The sequence below is a fragment of the Glycine soja genome, chromosome 18, assembly GCF_004193775.1.
Source record: "Glycine soja cultivar W05 chromosome 18, ASM419377v2, whole genome shotgun sequence".
NCBI lineage: Eukaryota > Viridiplantae > Streptophyta > Magnoliopsida > Fabales > Fabaceae > Glycine > Glycine soja.
In genome coordinates, this window is record NC_041019.1 from 896174 (window position 1) to 918486 (window position 22313).

The 22313-nt window shown below is 33.5% G+C and overlaps 2 protein-coding genes across 3 annotated transcripts; both read left to right on the plus strand.

Annotated features, from left to right (window-relative positions):
* The first annotated feature begins 4063 nt into the window (after positions 1-4063).
* On the plus strand, positions 4064-11406 carry LOC114396360 (oxysterol-binding protein-related protein 1D-like). The gene is made up of 8 exons (XM_028358288.1): positions 4064-4969; positions 5998-6354; positions 7079-7166; positions 7519-7988; positions 9415-9570; positions 9762-10070; positions 10543-10887; positions 11003-11406. Exons 1-8 carry the CDS (start codon positions 4406-4408, stop codon positions 11183-11185), a joined length of 2472 nt encoding a protein of 823 aa, XP_028214089.1. The 5' UTR covers positions 4064-4405; the 3' UTR covers positions 11186-11406.
* Positions 11407-18672: 7266 nt separating this feature from the next.
* On the plus strand, positions 18673-22074 carry LOC114395605 (protein terminal ear1-like). 2 transcript variants are annotated; one of them, XM_028357432.1, is made up of 5 exons: positions 18673-19234; positions 19500-20127; positions 20513-20596; positions 20698-20839; positions 21456-22074. In XM_028357432.1, exons 1-5 carry the CDS (start codon positions 18757-18759, stop codon positions 21702-21704), a joined length of 1581 nt encoding a protein of 526 aa, XP_028213233.1. In that variant the 5' UTR covers positions 18673-18756; the 3' UTR covers positions 21705-22074. The 2 variants fall into 2 exon arrangements, with proteins under 2 accessions (XP_028213233.1, XP_028213232.1); XM_028357431.1 differs by having other exon boundaries at positions 18674-19234; positions 20474-20596.
* Positions 22075-22313: the final 239 nt, after the last annotated feature.

Below are 22313 nucleotides of genomic sequence, written 5' to 3' on the forward strand. Positions count from 1 at the left end.
GATTCACGCTAGTAGTGTATCGAAGGGTAGTTTGTACAAGTGTTACAATTATGGCTAATTTGGGTTATAATTTAGCAAACATCATTAATTAGAATTCATAAAATTCTTATACCAGGAATATGAGAATAAAAGAGAGGGCTAGCATTTGTAATGGTAGCCTTAGCAAGAACATAAGCTACCATATTAGCTTCCCTTTTAACAAACTTAACTTCAAAGTTTTGGACAGCAGGATATGATATGTTTACATCATGAAATTATGGACCCCAGCTTAAAGGCATCTTGAACTGAGCTACTTATTTTTTCAACTACGTTTTTACATTCCCTTTCAAAAATGACATGGGACATATCAAAGTTAGATGCCCACATTTATGATTATCAAAATCGCAATTTAACTTGTAAAATCATACAAGTTTACGATTTTATAGTGCCTTCATGAGTTAAATCATGAGTAGAATCACAAATCGAGTAAAATCGATAGTAAACTCGATAGAATCGAACCAAGCTCGGAATTAAGCTATGAACTTTAGTTTTCTATGTTATTTATAGGTTCATACAAAGAGGAGTTAGCACTTACATCAAAAGAGGATGAATGACTTAATTTATGTAATATACAACTTGAAGCTGAAAAATAGATAGATAAGAAAAATTGTTACTCGATCTTTCATTTGAAGATACAGAATCTAATGATGAGTGGATAACAAAAGAGGGAGATGATATTTTTGATGAAGGCAATGTCCAAGTTGAGCAACTTCTAGGTGAAAGTGGTAGTGGAAGCAATAGTGACTTGGTTGGAGGAAGTTTAAGTGATCCAACTTTAGATGCATTTGATATTGACAATTTGGTTTTAAATGACAATGTTGAAGATCACTTCTCAAACGAGAAAGAGTTTGAAGATGATGGTAGTGGGGGTGATATTGGAGATGATTTAATTAGAGAATTGATGGACATTTGAACTATTTCTATATTTTTTAAATGTTTTTATTTGAAGAATTTATGTTTTGTATTATATGAATTTATGTTTGATTGGGTGTGGACTATGTTAGTTTATTGAATTAGTGTTAAAGTTTGTTATTTTGATTTATTTTAGGTTTAAAATATTTAGTTGTATATGATTTTATATATAGGAATATTAATATATTTTTTATATTGAGTAAACTCTTACAAGTTTACGAATCGATTCTACGAGTCGAATTTACGAAACCTCTACGAGTTTATGTAGAATTGTGAGTTTGACAACCTTGCCCACATCAAAGCTTGAAGAAGCTCGTAAGCTTCCCCTTCCTCAACAAGCATACATGCCCAAGTGGAACCAACATACGCATCAACAAACTCTCATTTTTCATCACGAACAAAACACCCCCAACTCATATTGGCATTATGAATATTGAACATTGTATCTATATTACACTTGAAGAAATCTTTATAAAAGGGAAACCACTTAATCCTATCAAGGTATTTTTGCATTACATCAATTACCTCCCTTGGTTGTCCTCCAATCATGAAGAAACTATTTAGTGTTATGGACAATCTAATTCAACGAGATAGTCTTATCTTCCCACTGAGTAGTGTTTTGACTATTCCAAATATTCCAGAGTCATGCAAAAAAAAAAAGCTTTACTCAATTCTTTGAGATTCTGTAGCATTTTAAAACACACCTCAACAAAACTATCTTCCTCCAACATAAAATGAGCTAGCATAGGCCATATACCAATTTACTCCCAACAATGTATGCTTCCTGAACAATAAAAAAATTAGTGTCGAGCATGCTCTAATTGATTACTGCACACAACACCCATAATTGAACATTAGACTTCCTTTTGCTTTAGTCTCATCCTAGTTGAAATTCACTCCTTACAAGCCTTCCACATGAGAAGCCTTACTCGGGGAAGAACTATTAACCTCCAAATCAAGGACCATTTTCTATCAACTCTCAAATGAGACAAGTCAACCATATCATTCATGATTAACCTATATGCAAAACGAATTGTATATATAACATTTTTCTTAGACCACCAGACAAGTAAAACATCATTTACACAGCTAAAGAGAGGAATTTTCATAATATCCCTACTATTGCATCATCAAATAGTTAATGCAATAAGTGTTCATTTCGGCAACGTACCTCAGGCATAATTAGATCCTTAACTATCATCTAATGCACTATCTGATTAGCATCTTTCATAATCCTCATATTCTCCACATTCCTTAGCCATGGCTTGTTCAAAGCCTTTCTTTTCATTTTGTATCTAATGCTCCACCTGAATCCTTTCTTTAGCAACGCTTGTGTATTCCAGATGCTTTTCCAAACATAGGATAGATTGTGACCAATCCTTGCATCCAAAAACTTCCCTCCAAAAAAGTATCTAGCTTTGAAGAAACGAGTAACCAAAACATCTTGGTTGGCTATGAACTTCCAACCTTGTTTACCAAGCAGAGCTAAATTGAATCCATGCAAATTTCGAAAGCCCAAACCTCTTTGATCTTTGCTAATTGACATTCGCACCTAAGACATCCAGTGCAAACCTTTATTGTTTATCTCACTCTAATCTTCCATGGATTTCTTCACACATAGATGGTGGAAACAGATACAAACTCATACATATAAGAAGAAATTGACTGTACCACTACTTTAAGTAACACCTATCTATTACTTGGGAAAGCATGAAAAAGGGCAATAATTGAGTTCTTAACATTTGGAGAGTGCATAGCTCTTGATAATAACCTATGTTATATATAGATGTTATTAGGGTTGTAAGGACCCGAATTGGGTTGATTTTAACCTTTTTTTTAACTCAATCTAATTAAATTTAAGTGGATTGGGTTTACATTTTTTATATTTTGCAATCTTCAACTTAACTTTTGATTAGCTCAGGTTAAGTAAAAAAAAATGTTATCTCTTTCACTATTGAAAAAAAAAACAGCTTAAACTCAAACAATAAGGGGTGCTTTCAAATTTTATTTTACAACTACTATTTGAAATGAGATCCAAGAAAGGAAGTAAAATACAATCTTGCTAAAACATTGAAAATCACTTGTAATGGTAGAACTTAAAACATCTAACTAGTTTAACAACTTAATATTCATAAAACAATATTATTTTTTTATATGTTTATTGTATATTGAGGTTGGGTTTGATCAGATTCATAACTTCAAACTCATCTTTTAACTCAATTTTAATCAGATTTATTAAAATAAATTCAATCAATGATCCAATTTAATTCAAAAATATAATTGAGTTGAATTAAATTTTGTGAGTTTGGGGGTTGAGTGGAACATATTTCTTACCCTAAATGTTATAATAAGATAGGTAGAACTTACAAGTCAGTGAAAACATTTTTGAACAATACATGTTGAAAATAAAAATCAAATAAAATAATGATTTTAAAGTATAAATTTAAAAAACCGTAAAAAGTCTAGCATGATTTCTCCATGTTAGGGTCGGAAAACATTACAAAAACTCAATGAAGAATAATAATCTTTTTTACCATACATGTATATTCGTGTCGTTTTTTTTTTTAAACTAATGCTTTATAATAATAAAAAAATCAGAAAGTAAGACTAATGCTTCATAACTAAAAAAAGCAATACTACACCGAATCAAATTGAACCGACCATGTTTCTACGTCAAACCAAAGTGATTAATTTAATGGGTCTAATGGGTATGACTAGTTTGGTCGAGTAAGTGGTATCAGGTGGAGCAATTAAAGCCCCTTAATCTCTTTGGTCCCACTGAAAAGCAATTGTGGCATTCAAAGTTCCAAAAAGCAATAGAAGAATACATTTTTTGGAGGAGGTGCAAGTGCAAAAGTCATTAAATCCAATGCCAGTTATAGGATCTAGGGTGTTGGGTCAACGCTAAAGAATGGCATGTCCCACGGTGGATATTAGTATTACCCATTGAACAAACCCAAACATGGTCTTAGGATTTAGGAGCACCAAAAGGTTCGGCCTCAAATTGACCCCAAGTGCAGAAACGTCATTTCACGTGTCCCCCCCTCTGATCATGGCCATGGGCCTGGCCCAAAGAAAAAGAGAGGCGTTTTCCCCTCCCCTGCGCACAAGGGCGCACGTTAGCTGTCCCCTCTCACAATTATGGTCTCTCTCTCTCTCAATGGCCTCGTTCATTTCAGAGAAAAAAGCATGATGCATGCATTTATTAAAGAGGCAATGTTAGCTTTTGTTTAAGGGCTATGGGGGAATGGTGTGATAAGAGTGCCTTAAATGGTTCAGCTCTTTATAGCTAGCCAGCCACACTCATTCATTTCATCCCATTTAAAACCAACAAAACGACGTTGCGCTTGCATCTCCAATCTCCGATCAGCTTCTCCCGTGTTTCCATCTCAATCTGAATCAAAGCCGTTGCTCGATCATGTGTTGTTGTGAATTTGTTTGATCGAGTGAGAAGATGAATCCTCTGTGCTGCATTGCTCCGGTTTCTATCGATCGGGACCGGGCGAACCCTGTGGTGGCCAAATCGCCGAGTCAGTGTCAGCTAGGGCTCGATGCGTCCATCAGGACCGTCAACTACGCCTCCAAATCGAGCTTCTCCACTCAGGATTCCTCCGTCGGCGCCGATTCCGTCAAGGCCACCGCCGCCGCGGATCTCGAAGAGGAGGAGGAGCCGCGCGATTCCAGGGCCTTCGCCGGAGGGAACGGTGGCGGAGTGGCCGGGAGTGTGGCCGGGATCCTGTACAAGTGGGTGAATTACGGGAAGGGGTGGAGGTCGAGGTGGTTCGTGCTAGAAGATGGCGTGCTTTCGTATTACAAGATTCACGGACCGGACAAGATCTTAATGAGTCCGGCGAGGGATAGGAGCGTCAGGGTGATCGGAGAAGAGTCATCGAAGTTCGTGAAGAAGGCGAATTGGAATCTGAATCTGAATCGAGCATCGTCTGGAGGAGGAGTAGGAGGAGGTAATAACAGTAACAACGGGAAGCAATGCAAACCGTTCGGTGAGATACATTTGAAGGTTTGTTCTTATGATATTATTTATTACATATAAGATGCTGAAAAAGTTATATATATATATATATATATATATATATATATATATATATATATATATATATCTTTTGCAACACTTAGTTATCTTACTTACCATAAGCGTAACTAAGCTCCATCATGGATGGATACACACTTTTTTGTTTTTTTTTTCTGGTCCCAATCACTTGCACTAAAATATTGAAATGCCTTTTTGTACTTTATGATTTTCCTGCTGTTTTGTTTATCTGTATCATGAAACCGTTTTAATTTTTATTTTATTGTTTTTTCTTGTTTAAAATTGTATTTTAACGGGTTCTTTTGTTCGGACTTTATCAGAGTTTAAATCACCGCTTTAGTTATGTGTGTGTATGTTAGAAGTGAAGTTTTATTAGTTCTCCATGCTATTTGGTAAATTTTTCTAGAAAAGTTGCGAGAAGAGGGAGTGGGTAAAGGGTCATCCGTTATCAGGTCAGAGGACTAGGACATTGATTGTTCCTATGTCAATTAATGCAGGGTGTTGAATGAAACGTCTGTAAGACTGTAACTGACGCTTACACGTTTTTGCATTTACATGCAAGCATGCACCCACTCTGAAATGTGTTTAAAATATGTGTTCTTTATGTTCTTTATGGGTGTTTAATCGTCTGTATCATTTCTTTTTACCACAATCGAGCAGTGATGTATTTGAAATATTTATTAAACAATCCTTATTTATTTGCCCATATAACTTGATGTGTTTGAGTTAAATTGAGTAATTGACTCTTGGTTAAATTATATCTGGGTCTTACGTATCTGAAATATTGGGTTCAATGTCTTTCACTACCTGCTGCTGAAATTGGCATCTGCAGAAGTAGTATTACTGGGTTCTGATTGTATCCTTTCACTTTTATCATTGACAAACAAAAATGATCCAATGGTTTTATTTTATTTTATTTTTAAATTTTAATACATATACCAGCTTTCCTTGCTTGTCTGTTCCAGTGAGTGCTAAATCTAAATATGTCTTGTTCACAGGTTTCTTCTGTTCGTTCCAGCAAGTCTGATGATAAGCGGCTTTCCATTTTTACTGGGACAAAAACTCTTCACTTGAGGTGTGTGTCTAGAGAAGACAGAGCCATGTGGATTGAGGCCTTGCAGTCTGTAAAAGATCTTTTTCCTAGAGCTCTAACAAGTAGCGATCTTGCAACTTCTGAAGATATCGTAGTTTCGACAGAGAAGCTGCGATTACGATTGTCTCAGGAAGGCATAAGTGAAACAATCATTAATGACTGTGAGTCTATTATGCTTTCCGATGTCTCTTATCTTCAAAGCAAGTTGAAGTTTCTTCAGCAGAAACATGTTATGTTGCTGGACACCTTAAAACAACTGGAGGTATCAATTTTTCCTTTTGAACACATCCTCTTCTAATTGATAAGCTGAAGTTTTATTATAGATGGTTGTAACAAAATAATGGTTTTATTGCCTGGCCATGGAAGCAGTTTAAAAGTTTTCCTCTCTCCTCTTGTCTGGCTTAAGATTTTAAATATGATTGTTGGAATTAGTACCTAATGATGGAAGGATGTTACATTTACATGGCTTTCAGTTCTAAATTAGCTTTCTAGTGTTTTAGGTAATTCAAAATGTGCAGAAAGATATATAGATGAATATTGACATTTTATTCCATGTAAAGCACATTGCAGGATTAGGATATATATATTGTTTGAACCTCCCTCAGTAGTTTAAAGTAATGTTTCTGTTTACACCAAAAAAAAGTAATATCTCTGTCACTGATGTGGTCATCCATCACATGGATTACTTAGATTTTGCTTGCCCCTAGGGTCAATCACTGTATTCCCTACTTACTATGAAAAAAAGCACAATCAATGTATTAATTTATATAGTAATGCAAACTGGAAGACTTGTTTTCCTCTAACAATATCTCACTTCAACTTGTTGTCATTATTAAATGAGTGCATAGTGTTGGTGTTCTGGAGTTGGTCATGGAATTTATTCAATTCACATCCCATTTGCTACTATATATGCTCTCAGTGCCATATTAAATGATGAAATTCTTATTAGTCTAGTTTGATTTTTCTTGTAAAAACAATTCATGCAGACAGAGAAAATAGAGTTGGAAACTACTGTAGTGGATGAAACAAAGGAACGTGAATCATACTGTGGACAAGGAAATAGAAGGTTTAGTGGTGAGTATTAATTGTCCATTGTCATGTCTTTTGCCTTGAATTACCATTAAAATCTGTACCTGCAAAGGAAGTCAATATGAATTCCGTTTTAGATTGTTGTGTTTAATCTGATGATTATATATTTTAATTCAAAGATCTTTCAATGGTAATGCCATTCTTAGATTGAATAACTACCTATCATCTAAAGCATTCATTTTCAACATTATTTATTTGTGGTGATTGTATCTCGTATGAATGAAGCATTAGGAAGTTGATGATGTATTTGTATCCTGTTTTATAAACTGGTTGTTTTGATTATGAAGTTTGCATGTTAGTGGCAGTCCACTTACTCCTTGATCCTTTCATGTCTCAGATTTCTATTCCGTCATGTCAGAGGGCAGTGTTACTGATTCAGTGGCGGATAATGAAAGTCAAGATGGAGCAGATGGTGAAACAGATGATGAGGATAGAACATACTTTGACACAAATGAGTTTTTGTATTCCGATGCCCTAAGAAGTGCTTCCTATCGAAGTAGGGAAGGTATGGGCAATGCCAGTATATCCGATAGAGATTATATTTGTTATGATGGTGTGCATGGGTTTGAGAAGGAGATCAAAGATGTAAGTTATCCATATGTCAAAAGAAGGGATAACCTACCAGAGCCAAAAGAAAAAGAGAAGCCTGTTGGTTTGTGGTCAATTATTAAAGACAATATTGGGAAGGATCTTTCTGGAGTTTGTCTCCCTGTCTATTTTAACGAACCACTGTCTTCATTGCAAAAGTGTTTTGAAGACCTAGAGTATTCATACCTGGTTGATAGAGCATTGGAGTGGGGAAAGCAGGTCAGGTCCTCAGCTGTGCTTTCTTTTGTCACAAAGCAGTTTTAAAAGCATGATCTCCTAAGTTCATTTTATCAAGGTAGATAATATGCTTGGTTAAATTTAAGGAAATTGCTGCTTATAAAGATTTCAACATTTCAATAGCTTGATAGTCTGCACTTGATCGACATGTTCTAAACTAGTATAGTCGGAGTTCATCCTGTCTAGTAATTAGGCCTATCAAATCTGTCCTCACTTCTGTTTTAAAGTTAGTCTCTCTCTCTCTCAATTTGCTTTCTAGTACCATTGCCAGATTTGCCATTTCTACAGATGCTATCATAGAAGAAAGATATGAATTTGCCTCACATTTACCATTATATGGCTGCTGCCTGGCTATTCCTCTTCTTGACTTGTGCCTCAGACTGAAAACACTTTTTTGTTCTGTATTTCTTGTTAGTTTTGAATGCCCATAAAAACTCGAGTTTTTATAGGATAAATATGTTGGTCAATATAGATTCAAAATTGTTCTCAGCTGCTATGTAGCCAAAACATAGGGATTAATGAGTTGGTTTAGAATTTTCTTGGGTAAATTAAGGGTATAACTTTGTTAATTATGGGTTATGGTGGATAGGATAGGTAATGGCAGGAGTGGTCTGTGAGCTAGCTACTTGGCTGTGATCAGTGCCTTCCAAATTACGATTTTTGGCTTGATGGGGTTTATGAATAAAATGAAGCTCAATTAATGATATAATAAGGTATTTTGAATATGACAACTAGGCCTGTGATCATAAGTCATAAATAAACAATAATGCTTGGACAATTGGATCTTTAAATTTCACAATGCCAATACATCCTGCTTCACGCTTGTGTTAAAGTTACTTAATAGTGGGTGTCTTTCTACTTTGAAGTAGCTCAAGCATGTGGAATAGGCTTATAAGAAGCAAAATATAGTTTTGTTGCATTGTGTTGGGTAATCAATTCCCCCAGGAGAGGCATTGGTAGGAAAAATTATCAAACACATAACACATTAACCATATCCATATATAATGTAGGCTTATAAACTGCTACTGGACCTAAAAGAACTTAAATGATGAAACTAAACATTTTTTGCTATTAGATACATATTGCTTGAACTAGGAACTCAGAGCTAACTTGACATTAAAACTTGCTCTATGCTGATATTGGAGGCTTGAGTAGATTGTTTCTGCATAGTTTCTGATACTGCTTTCTACAAGACTCTGGTTCCATATAAACAAAGTATGCTTTGCTAGTGCGTGTACAATGTTAATGTGAAATGTAGTATCATCCAGCTATCCAAGTTTACTGTTGTAGAACAAAGTTGAGAAATGAAAAAAAAACATTATTCAGCTTCATACTTTAAGTGCATGCTTTATATGTTTCTAGTTTATTGAATTAGCATTGTTTGAAAATTATGTTTTGCATTGTGCAGGGGAATGATTTGATGAGAATTCTAAACATTGCAGCTTTTGCTGTGTCTAGCTATGCGTCAACTGAAGGTCGACAATGTAAACCTTTTAATCCTTTACTCGGGGAGACCTACGAAGCTGACTATCCAGATAAAGGACTTAAGTTTTTTTCTGAAAAGGTAACTGGGTTTTTCCTTTAACTTTTCAATCAAGGTTAATGGGAATGAGTCAAAATTTACAGGCAAATGCAGCAACAATAAACTAAAATATTTGTTGCTTCATTATTGTGTTTTGTTGTTGAATCTGAAATAGGGCAGTGATTTGTGTGTCTTATGCTGCTAATTTTCTTCTAACAAGAAGCTTGCTCCAGGTTAGTCATCATCCAATGATTGTTGCTTGTCACTGTGAGGGAAGGGGATGGAAGTTTTGGGCAGATTCTAATTTGAAAGGAAAATTCTGGGGGCGTTCTATCCAGTTAGATCCTGTGGGTGTCCTCACTCTACAGTTTGAGGATGGTGAAACATTTCAGTGGAGCAAGGTCACCACTTCGATTTACAATATCATACTAGGTAAAATTTATTGTGACCACTACGGTACCATGCACATCAAGGGCAGTGGCAACTATTCTTGCAAACTGAAATTCAAGGAGCAGTCTATTATAGACAGAAATCCACATCAGGTAGGATTGTAAATGCAACTAGGACTGAGACTGCATGAATTATTTGTTGTTTACATTTGGATGATTTGATAGACAAGTAATACACTTTATTTTCCTGAAATATATTATGTTTTCCCTTATTTTATCCGGACAAAACATCTTTCTTTATCCTTTTTTCTCCCCAACTTTATCATTCAACTAAATTCACTATCAAAATTCTGTTTGTACTTTCTAATTAAGTGGAAAATAAAGAATTCTGTCTAGCAGGATTTTCTTACCTGCTGCACTTTCATTTCAGTTAGCACATTTACCATGGCTAGATATCCTAATACTTTTATTTTATCATAGCATGAATGTATTGTTTAAATTACGTTTTGCCTCTTCTTGTATGTTAGAAATTTGGCAATTCCAAATGAGTAGTTTGGATTCGTCTATCCGCTTTTCTTGTTCTGAGTTTTATGAGACTGAAAGAACTTTTAATCATATATAACAGGTCCATGGGTTTGTTCAAGACAACAGAACTGGAGGGAAGGTAGCGATGTTAATTGGGAAGTGGGATGAAGCAATGTACTATGTACTCGGGGATCCAACCACCAAGCCAAAAGGTTATGATCCGATGACAGAAGCTGCATTATTGTGGGAAAGGGACAACCATGTACCGAAGACAAGATACAACCTCTCTCCTTTTGCAATTTCCTTGAATGAAATATTACCTGGTTTATTAGAGAAGTTGCCTCCAACTGACTCAAGGTTGAGACCAGATCAAAGACATTTAGAAAATGGAGAATATGAGCTGGCAAATGCAGAGAAACTAAGACTTGAACAGTTGCAGAGACTGGTAAATTACCCACAACTCTCAACTTTTGATCCATGGTATCTAGAGTTTATTGGAATATGCTATACGCCAAGCTTTTCTTATTGTTGTAACTTATGCTTGATTCATAATAATTCAGGCAAGAAAGATGCAAGAAAGAGGATGGCAACCAAGATGGTTTAAGAAGGATGAGGATGGTTGTTTCCGATATATTGGTGGCTATTGGGAAACAAGAGAAAAGAATAATTGGAACGGAATCCCTGATATATTTGGACAGAGTTGTGATTTACCTTCATGTTCGGAAGAGACTGTATCCTACTGAGTACTGGTTTTCTTTTTTAACAGCCCTTAAAAATATCATGTTTTGTTAAATGTGAATTTGGTTGTAGGTTGTAGGTTGTAAGTTATATAAAGATCCTTTCAAAAAGTGTTAATTCCTTTTCTGGCTGCGCGTTTTGGGTATTTGTCATTAATCTCCGCAAGTAATTTATGTTGATGCTTACTTACTAGTATGTTAATAATATCAAGTCCTCAGTGTAACAAGTCTCTGTCTTCATCGGTCATTAATTCTGTCGTAATACATTCTAGCCAGCCTATACGCGAGTTTCATTACAAAACTGTGTCTACCATCGATATGTTTCTAAATTTTTTTATGAAACCTGTCTAATTTCCAAACAAGGAGTCATTTTACGTTGAACTTAAATTTAAAATAAATACGTAGAAGATAAAGTTTTTAATACTATTATTGATTTTTATAGTTTGTGTAAAAAAAAATGTTCACAATGTTAATTAATTTTTGTAAGAGTTTAATCATCTGATAATGCAAACTATTTTTATAATATCGTTTTATTTTTATAATATCGTTTAATTAGTCATAAAAGTTAATAAATTCATTATTCATGATGGATGATGATATAAAAATTTTCATTGGTCTTTTTTCTCAAATTTTTTATATTGATCATGCATAAAAAATAAATTTTATATTATTTTGACATGATTTTTTTAATAACAGAAATTTAAATTTTGCATGTTAAAAAATATATAATTTAATTTAATTTTAACATTGATAATTAATCACATTATTAATATAAATTTGTTGATTTTTTATAATAATCACTTCAGTTGATATTTATGATTAATAATTTTTTTAAAGCCCTTTTAAATTTATAGATAGTGAAGAATTGAGTTTAATTAGTAATTATTGTTAGTATTAACCAATTATAGTCATTAATAATTTTTTTCTTTTTCAAAAATAAAAACCCAATTAAACTTTTGATATCATTAAAAAAAAATCAATTGACCAACAAAAAATGACTGTAAAAACATTTACACTTCAGTATATAAATTATTTATTTTAAAAAACGGTATAACTTATAAAGTAGTTTCTTTTACATCAACTTTTCAAGTGGTTATTGCATACTTATTATCATAATAAACATATGATCATCAACACGTTCTATTCCGTACTTATTATCATAATAAACATGATTATTTAACATTGTAAAGTCTGATCAGTATCACCTACTCAAATTTTCGGGTTACTGTTTTGCCATTGTCAGGAGTTTTCTTGTCAATTGTCATGCGGATTATGCCGATGAAATGGGAAAAGAAAATTTTCTATAAAATAAGAAGCAAGCAACCATTACCATCAACTACCGGTTTGAACTTTTAACCGGATAACAATAAATCGCTGATTTTTTCTCTTTTTCTCTATCCGAGTTCTTGATACCTTATCTCTCTTTGCAGCCAAGGGCATTTTCTTCTTGTGTTCCTTTTGTCTGTTGCTTCACAGCAAACAACAACACTCCTTCATTGGATTTCATTACAATCTAACAGCAAGATCATTATTATACAATATAGTTATTTCTAATTTGAACGGATAAACAAGAGGAGGGTTTGCTTTCTGAATTCAAGAAGCATTTTAACATTGACTTTATTGACCACAATCTAAACAGCGAAGATGCAGGGATTGTGAACTGGGTGGAGCATGACCGTCCAAGAAAGTAAGATGCAACACACCTTTGTTTTTTTAATACTATTATTGAATGTTGATTGTTACATGCATCATCATTATATTGGTTATTGGGTTTCTTAAATGCCAAATAGACTAAGCACCCAGCAATATGAAGACAAATGACTTCTAGTGTTAGCTGCTACAATACAACAGTAGTTAATAAAGCTCTCTTGTGATGATATCTTGATATCAGAGAGGAAAAATAGTTGTTGCAAGGAATCTTATAATGGCAATTTATATCCTGGTTCCCATGCTCACCTCCTGCAGTATTGTCATGTGATTCGATGGGAGCTTTAGTTTTCTGGCAACTCAATCTATAATCTCCTCAGATTAAAAATAAATATGTATAATTGGGACACATTCAACTCCTTTTCTTCCAATTCGAAACAAAAATAAGCACAACTCAGTTTACAATTGGACTGAACTGAAAATCAAATAAGGGCCTTTTTCAGCTTTACTTTTTGAATGTACCTTGGGGTTTCCCAATTAAAAGCCAAACATGCCCTTCATTATCTGGTCACATTGATTTTGGACATGAAACAGTTTCCTTTTCTGGTTGAAGAACATAATCTAATAAAAAGTTATTTTCCTGAAGCTGACCCAAATCTAGTTGGCACAAACGTCACGTGCTACTTGCTTCTGTAAATGGAAAGCCTGAGAAAATAAGAAAGTTGGAGATCTTATAAGCCTAGTTATCAAAATCATGTTAGACACAATGTTATGAAAAGGGCCGAAGGCCCAATAAAGCAAGCAAACTAACCTTAGGCCCAAACCCAAACGGTAAAGATCTCAATATGATCGCCAGTGACAAATTTTTTTGTGGCTCAAATACGTCTCTGTGATTTTACTTCCTATCTAATTTTGATTCTTATAAAATATTTTTATTTTTATTCTTAATTCATGTAAATTTATATTTTTCCAATTTTAACCTTTATAAACACAAACTTATGGAAACTATAAATAAAAAAAAATTATCTCGTCAGCCTACCATGTAATTAGCCAAAAATATAAAAGATTGAACTCGGCTCATATAATTTGAAAAATTAATTAATTAGATTTTTAATTCATTAACTCAGCCACCACCTTAGTCGCTGAACTTGGGTTACCCAATTGAGTCAGTGATTAAATATCCCCATAAAATGCATTAACTATACTTGCCTATCTATCTTAGAAATCATTAATTTAACACTATTTGTACAGTTAAAGCACTTTTGCTTTGTTTTTAATTGAATTGTACAAACAGCAGAGAGACAGAAGAATACAGGAGCTAGATTAATTAGAATTTTACAGTGGAAAGATAACAGAGTGAAATCTATGCTTATGGCAACACGTACGTGAAGATTGCGAAACGATTTGCCACAGTGACCCGACAGACATGGTAAAAATGATATGTTGGTCCCAAGGATCATTGAGACTCGAGACTTGAAAGTTGAAATCAACTCTTCTCCTTTCTATCTCAAATACAAGAAAAATAAATTGATTTATATTAATTATTCATTGAATTTTGTTATTAATAATAAAAATAGGTCATTATAACTAAACTTAAATTAAATAAAATATATTTTAAAAATATTAACATTAAATATGAATGATAAAGTTAGTGTTGAACTTTTTTTATATTACTGAAGAAAATACTTGTGATTTATAATTAATTGTTTCTAACTTCACCTTAGGATTATATAGTTGGTAAAACATAATTGAGACTTAAAAACATTTATGTGTGCTTTTTTTAGAGATTGTTGGAATTATAATCTAGACATGTTCATAGTCGATTAAAATAGAAATTGAGGCATATATATAGGAGTAAGTCTGTTTTAGTTTGAAGTTATAGCCATACATTCCTTGTAACAAGGTCCAGGGAGCAAAGAAGGATGGTTCCTTCCACTGGTGTTCAAAATCCCACTTCTTTTTGTCTCTAACTAACTTTTCCTATTTTTTATTTTCATGCACTGAACTTCGTGTTCTTGCTGATTAAAACAAATAAAAAAGTGAACTTCGTGTGCTGAGTGTAATGCTGCCCATCCTCACACAGTCACGCACTCTCTCTCCCTTGCATATGCTAAAAACTGTCATTTTGCAAAGTTGGTATTAATTTTTTTTATAAGATGGCATAATAGTTAGCTTTTCTGTAAATGTAAAAATAAAAGCCTAAATATAATTTTGGCATCCTATTTTGCTCCATTTATCATTTTGATCTCTTTATTTTCAGTTCGGAAACCTTGTCGATTTGGCATCCTACAAATTATCATACGGGAATAACAGGATAATTGAAAAAATTAAATAAATTCACCGATAATATCTTTTTACTTACTATCTCTTGTTTGGCAGTTGCCATTTGTATGAGAATTGTTGATTTTTATATATATATTTTTAAGACATCAAATATATTTAATTCTTCCTTTAACCAATACTTTAGATTATGCATGACATAATATAAGTATTTATTTTATATAATTAAAATTTGTCATAAATGTTTTCTTTAATCTATAAATTATATTATAATTAAACATATTTAAATATATAAATTATTTTAAGTAGAATAGGATAGGTTGACTGTGAAAAGTAAGTCGAGAAATATAATTCATCACATTTAAAGGTAAGTTGAATCACTTAACTTCTCCACCAATTTTTTTTAGGTTGAGTTAACTTGTGTTCGACCCAGTTTGTCATTCTTACAGTTAATAAACTATTAGGGTACCCTTGACTTAGTAGTAGCTTGTTATATTAAGAGTAACATTCTTTTTTTATATAATTTTTCTTATTATTATATATAAAAGATTATTAAATAGAAAAGAGATATAGTTAATATGTTGAAAATATAGTATATTTAATACTTATTTTACCGAGAAAATAGGAGACTATCGTAGGATGATTTTTTAATACCCTTACATTAATGTCCTCCTACGGTTCTACCGGGAAATGGAAATCTAACGGGCAAAGCAGAGTGCTACAATAAGGCGCCTTTGATGAAACTATATTTTGGCTGCAATATGATTGTTATAATACATACAAACGGAACTTAACTGGGTTTGGATCACTGATAATAAAATTAATTTTAAAGTGATATGATTTATATTTAAATATTTTATTAAAAAATTAAGTTAAGAATAAAATTTAATAATAAATTTTGAATTTAACATAAAAGTTATTTAAATTTATTTTAATCCATAGTTAATTTTAAATATAAATTTTTTTTAATTTTTTCAATAATGTAAAATTAAATTTTGAACTTAAAATTAATTTTTTAACACCAAAACAAACATGCAGTATCTTATTTAGAAGAGGACAACAAAAGATGGAGGGAGCAAGCAGGAAACAAGAAAGAACGTAGTCCCTTCTTAAAAATGGTGAAGAGGCAGGGAAACATCGCTTTCACTTACTTTTAGTGCCACATCAAACGGGTTTTGTTTGTTTAGTGGCAACTGCCAAACAAGAGATAGAGTCATTCATAGAGGGCTAGAGATTAGAGAAGTCACGGTTGGCTGCTGGCCTGTTCAAATGGTACGAATAATGTGGAACAATTTAAACAACATGTTACATTTTTTTCTATATTTTCCTATAAATCTTTTTAATAGTTCATAAAAAATATAAATAAAAAATAAATATGTTTAATATCTTAGATACATAAAAAAAATATGCTTAATAGTACTTTTTATCTAACAAGTTAGATAATTAATAAGAATTTTTTATAGAAAAATTAAAAAGTAAATGGGATTAATGTAAAAGTAAGGGTGATCACAAGTTCAACTAATATTTTTTTTAATAACTAAAATCAAATTTAACTATATTGTCAGAAACTAAAAATATATTTTCCTCATAAATTTATATAACTGATAATTTACTTACTTATTACTTAATTCTATATTTAATCATAAACATTAAAGTTACAAACATCTTAATTAATTGTAGGTAATTTATTAGTTAAATGAGATTAATATATTTAGTTAATATGGAAAAGGTTGTGTAAAATTAACATGTATTAGGAAAAGTGTGTGAGAAATTAGTGAAAGAAACAAAAAATACTTGCATGGAGATTAGAAAAGGATGGGACAATGAGAGACGTGGAAGATGGAGGCAGTGTCATTCATGCAAAGAATCAAATGCTTAGAATAAAATAGCATTGGTGTGGTGTTGAGGCTAGGAGAGCTTCAAAACTTGAGAAATCTCACCCTTCACTGCAGATTGGAATCCTAACTCAACTCAATGAGACAATTATTAAACTTATTGTAAGGCTATCACCAACCCCCCCGTCAACTCTCCCAGTATCTTTAACCACAGTGACAATGGGAACTGAAATTCGTTTTTCTTTATTAATAATCCAACCACTATTTGCAGAAGAGCCATCCGGAGTTGTCTGCACATAACAAGACAAATAATATACCAATACAAATTATTGGGAAAAACTTAATTACTACCAATAATCAAACGCAAGGCAACTTGTGGCTATGTTTTGGGCCTAAATTAAATTAATAATGAGATGAGAAAGGAGAGCAGTGAAAATAGCTAGATAAGAAAAACTGTCACAAAATTCTGTGTGTGTAAGGAAGTGTTCACAGATGAAGCATTATGAGCAGTAGAAAAATACAAAAACATGAAATAGTACGGTACCCAGGCTGCCAAGCAGGCACCGGAGCCATTTATTGTTGTCCTCTTTTGGCATTTGTTGTTTTTATACAGAATTGCAAATTCAACGTTGAATGAAAATTGCCTAAATAGTTGGATTAATCATCATGGTTTTAAAATGTGAATGAAAAGGTGTTACAGGAAATTATATTTGCAGACTCAAATGGAAGATATGACCCTAGTCAAACAGTCCATTTACTGGGTTCTGATTTGACTATTGGACTTGTTAAAGAAATAGACTTGATATTCTTTTAAATACTAGGATGATATTTGAAAAAAATAATACTAGCTATAACTCAAAACATATTGAATACACCTCATTGGATGTTTGTTTAGAATAGTCTAAATTATAACAAATAATTATTTGTATTTTAAGTCTCTTTCAAAAAGCTAACAAGAATATGAACTCTTTTTCCCCTCAAAATAAAGCTCATGCCAAATAACTTAACTTTTTCTTAAAAATAATAATAAATATTGTTTATGTTTTGAATATGACGAATGCTTTAATATCTGACAATTTTTTTTATTAAAATTAATTAATACTAGATTAAGTGGTGACATGAATTAAAACTATTTTTTTTAGATGAGTGATAGGAACACACTTTATAATATAGTCTTTTTAATATATTTTTTATTGATTAATTTATTAAAACTATAAAATCAAGAAAAATAATTATTAAATAAGATATGAGACCTATTGAATTTTATGATTTCCAATAAATTTGAGTTATGATACTCATACACATTATTTTTGGGTGAAATAAGAGAGAGATAGGAAGAAAAAAAGAATAGAAAGAGAAAATAATAAATGTGATAAAAAGGAAAGAGAAAGATAAAGAAATAATTGGAGGAAAGGTGGAATAAAAGAGAAAATAAAATATTTTTGTATTTATCCAACTAATATGTTTATATTTAGCCAATTATTTGAAGACATTAGTTAAAGAACCTAAAATAAAAATAATTTATTGGGAAAAAATTGTATTATTCATAATCTATCTTATATTTTCTTATAATTTAGATAATAAATATATTTAGATAAGTATTTGTAGCATATAAATAAAGAATGAAAATGACAATGAAGCAAAACCACCAAAATGGTGAGTCCTTAGTCAGTAGCTGTGGTGTGCAAAGGGAGAAAAGAGAGGGGTAATAAAGTAAAAGGGGATGGGGGCATTAGGTGGGAAAGTACTTTTTGAGTAAGTTTTTGGGTTAGGAAAGTAGAGAATGAGGAAAAGAGGCGAGTGAGTGAGATTTGAATGGGAGAAACCGGGATCATTGTCAGCTTCCAGGGTAACTTAGACCCGAGAGCAGAGGAGTTCAGACCCCTCAATCTTCAATGCCAATGGTATCCTCTTCCTCTTCCCACACCCCTCTCCACCTCCTCCACCCGCTCCCTCCTCCTCACTCCGCTCCCATTCGCCTCCCACTCCGCCCTCCGCGCAGAACTCCAGGCCTTCGGCGACATCAGAGCCCTCCAAACCGACTCCCTCCGCCACGGCATCCTCACCGTCCACTTCTTCGACCTCCGCCATGCAGAGTCCGCCTTCGCCGCCATCCGCTCCATGCACCTCCATTTCCCTCAATTCCTCCTCTCGGCCCACCCCATCTCCGCCCACTACGTCCTCCCTTCCTCCAACGCCTTCCCCGACGCCCACAACCAAGGCACCCTCGTCATCTTCAACCTCCACCCCAACCTCTCCACCGTCCAACTCCGTCGTCTCTTCCAACCTTTCGGTACCCTACTTCTCTCTCTTTTCTTTATTATTATTGTTATTTTTTTGTTCGCTAGCTGTTAGCGGAGGAAATCGTGTCCGCACCTGTTTTCTCTTCTCTTCTCTCTTAATTCATACATGTTGGAGGAACTTTTTAAGGTGATGTTTGGTGGGATGATACTAATAATAATAGGATTGTCATGTCTTTGTCTTGGACTTTTTCTGTCTCCACTTTTTATTTTAAATAAAATTTGTTGGTGGTTGGTTCAATCAAAATCCATATATAGGTCCCATAAAGGAATTGAGAGATACCCCATGGAAAAAGAATCAGAGATTTGTGGAGTTCTTCGACATAAGAGACGCCGCCAAGGCCTTGAAGCACATGAACGGCAAGGAAATTCACGGCAAACAGGTTGTGATTGAGTTCAGTAGACCCGGTGGTCACACCCGCAAGTTCTTCCATCATTCTCCTCCTTCCGAAACCACACCTTTCAACGTTCCTCCGCCACCACCACCGTTTCCTCCTTCCCCGCGACGTCGTTTTGCTGCTCCTCGCTTGCATTCCTCTCAAAAGAAATCACCGGGAAGCCACAAGAGTACGGGATCTATTGATGCGGAAATGGGATCAATGAGTTTGACCGGAGAAGTTGAAGTTCAGCATTCTTCACATGGCCCCACACGGAGGAATCTTAGCAGAAAGCACAATTGCGATACCACTGTAGTAGTAGGAACCACCACCAAGCAGCAGCAGCAGCAACAACAACAACAACAAGTACCTAGAAGTAGGCACTGGAAGGGAAAACAAGCGAAGAAACAAGAAACTAGGTTTCTAATCAAAGAGGGTGCCATTGTAGAATCTGGTCCCAAAGATACTAGAACTACTGTCATGATCAAAAACATTCCCAACAAGTATAGGTCCGTTTTTCATTTCTTTATATTTACTTCTATACATTGCTTCATTTTCTTCTTCTATTCGTGCTCCTGTTACTAGAAACTAGAAAAGGGTGAGTTTGAGCAATATGACCAATCGAGCTTCTCTCTCTCTCTCTCTCGCTATGAAGATACCCTTTCTCTCTCTATAACCAAACAAACAAAACAGTGCATAAAAGCTTCAAGAGAGAGAGAGAGAGAAAGGCACTGTAAAGTGAGCTAAAGTATGATGATAGTATAAAAAATGAGTATGAAATTAAATTAAAGTATAATGTAGTATTTGAGAACTATATAATGTAGTATAAAAAGTTTTGGTTTTGACTTGTTGCAGTCAGAAGTTGCTATTAAACATGCTGGATAACCACTGCAGACACTGCAACGAGCAGATTGCAGACGGCGATGAGCAGCAGCCTCTATCCTCCTACGACTTCGTGTACCTTCCCATTGATTTCAAGTATTTTTTCCATTTCCATGCGTGCAATCCCACTTATTTAACTAATTAATTGATTTACCCACCAAGCAAAATGTATCAATTATTATTATGTTTTGAAACAGCAACAAGTGCAACGTGGGATATGGTTTTGTGAACATGACTTCCACGGAGGCAACACTCAGGCTCCACAAGGCCTTCCATCTTCAACATTGGGAGGTTTTCAATTCAAGAAAAATCTGCGAAGTCACCTATGCTAGAGTTCAGGTACTACTATTTCGCTATTCATATTAGTACATAGGGAAAAAAAATACCTTTTCTTAATCTCAAATATAAGAAAATTGTAATTAACTTTTATTTATTTAATGTTATTATCTCTAAAATATTTTTTTTATTAAATTGAAGTTTCAGTTTCAATAATAATACATTTTTATTCCTTACATTAATTTCCAATAAAGGATAAAAAAAATTATCAGCGTGAATATTTTCTTGTTCTTTTATTTGATAATTTGAGATGTAAGTATTAATTGTTAAGTGTGACATACAGTATTATATATTAATGAGTAATGCCAAATTCTCGTGTTATATTCTCATGCATATTTTCCTACTATTTTTTTATGTATTGGATGAAAAATAAAAGCATTTATTGTCTTGAAAATATAAAATATATTTAAAACTTATCATAAAAGATAACAGGAGAATTTATTGGAGGATATAATAGGAATATTAAAGAATTATTATTTTTCAATGAAAAATATTTTTATTTTAAGATTTTTAACTAATATTCTTAAGATATTAGTTAGCATTTCTCGTAAGTATATACTGGAATTAGTACAATAAATTCATATTGTTGATTTAAAAGCAAATGAATAATGAAATGAAGGGATTGGAAGCATTGAAAGAGCACTTCAAGAACTCAAAGTTCCCATGCGAGATGGAGCATTACTTACCAGTGGTGTTTTCGCCGCCTCGAGATGGGAAAGAACTGACGGAGCCACTTCCAATAGTGGGGAACAAGCAACAACAACAAGCCATATCAAGTGGCGGCGGCGGCAGCGGCAGCGTAGGTGATGATGATGAGACAAATGAAGAAGTGGGTAGTAGTGTTGTGATTCTGAAAGACAGCATTTAAGGTGGTTGAGCAACGAGCCACACCTGTGTTCGTCTTCGTGCCTTAACCAGCCAACCAACCTACCTACAACTACAGCAACCATTTCTCTATCTCTCAACTGAACCTGTTGCTGCTCACTGCTCACCTTTCCTCCAATATCTCTTCACTTTTTTTTTTTTTATAAATATTTTCGTTTCCTGCTTTTGTCTAGTGAAATTGAATTTGTCGCTTTTTTTCTTTTTTCTTTTCAATCACTTGTTTGTAGACTTGTAGTTGTAGGTTCTGCTGCTTCAGATGTACTGTAGTAGTATTTAGTTTGCCTATTTAATTTTCAAGAATTTCGATGTATCATTTTTTTTATAGATAGAAAACTTTAAAGAGAACATAGAAACTTTAGTTAGTTCTTGACGATTACTAGGTTTAGACTGGGTTTGATTGTGTAGTAGAGAAAAAGAGCATAAAAGAATTAAAGAAAATATTTAAATTAAGTAGTAGATAAAGAGAAGAATGGAATTCACACCTTTTTTTTTTCATGAATAGTATTTTCTCCCTTACAACCAAACTAAATATTAAACTAGTAGTAACTAGGAGTGGAATGGAAAGGTTTCATGAACATATACGATTGTGTCT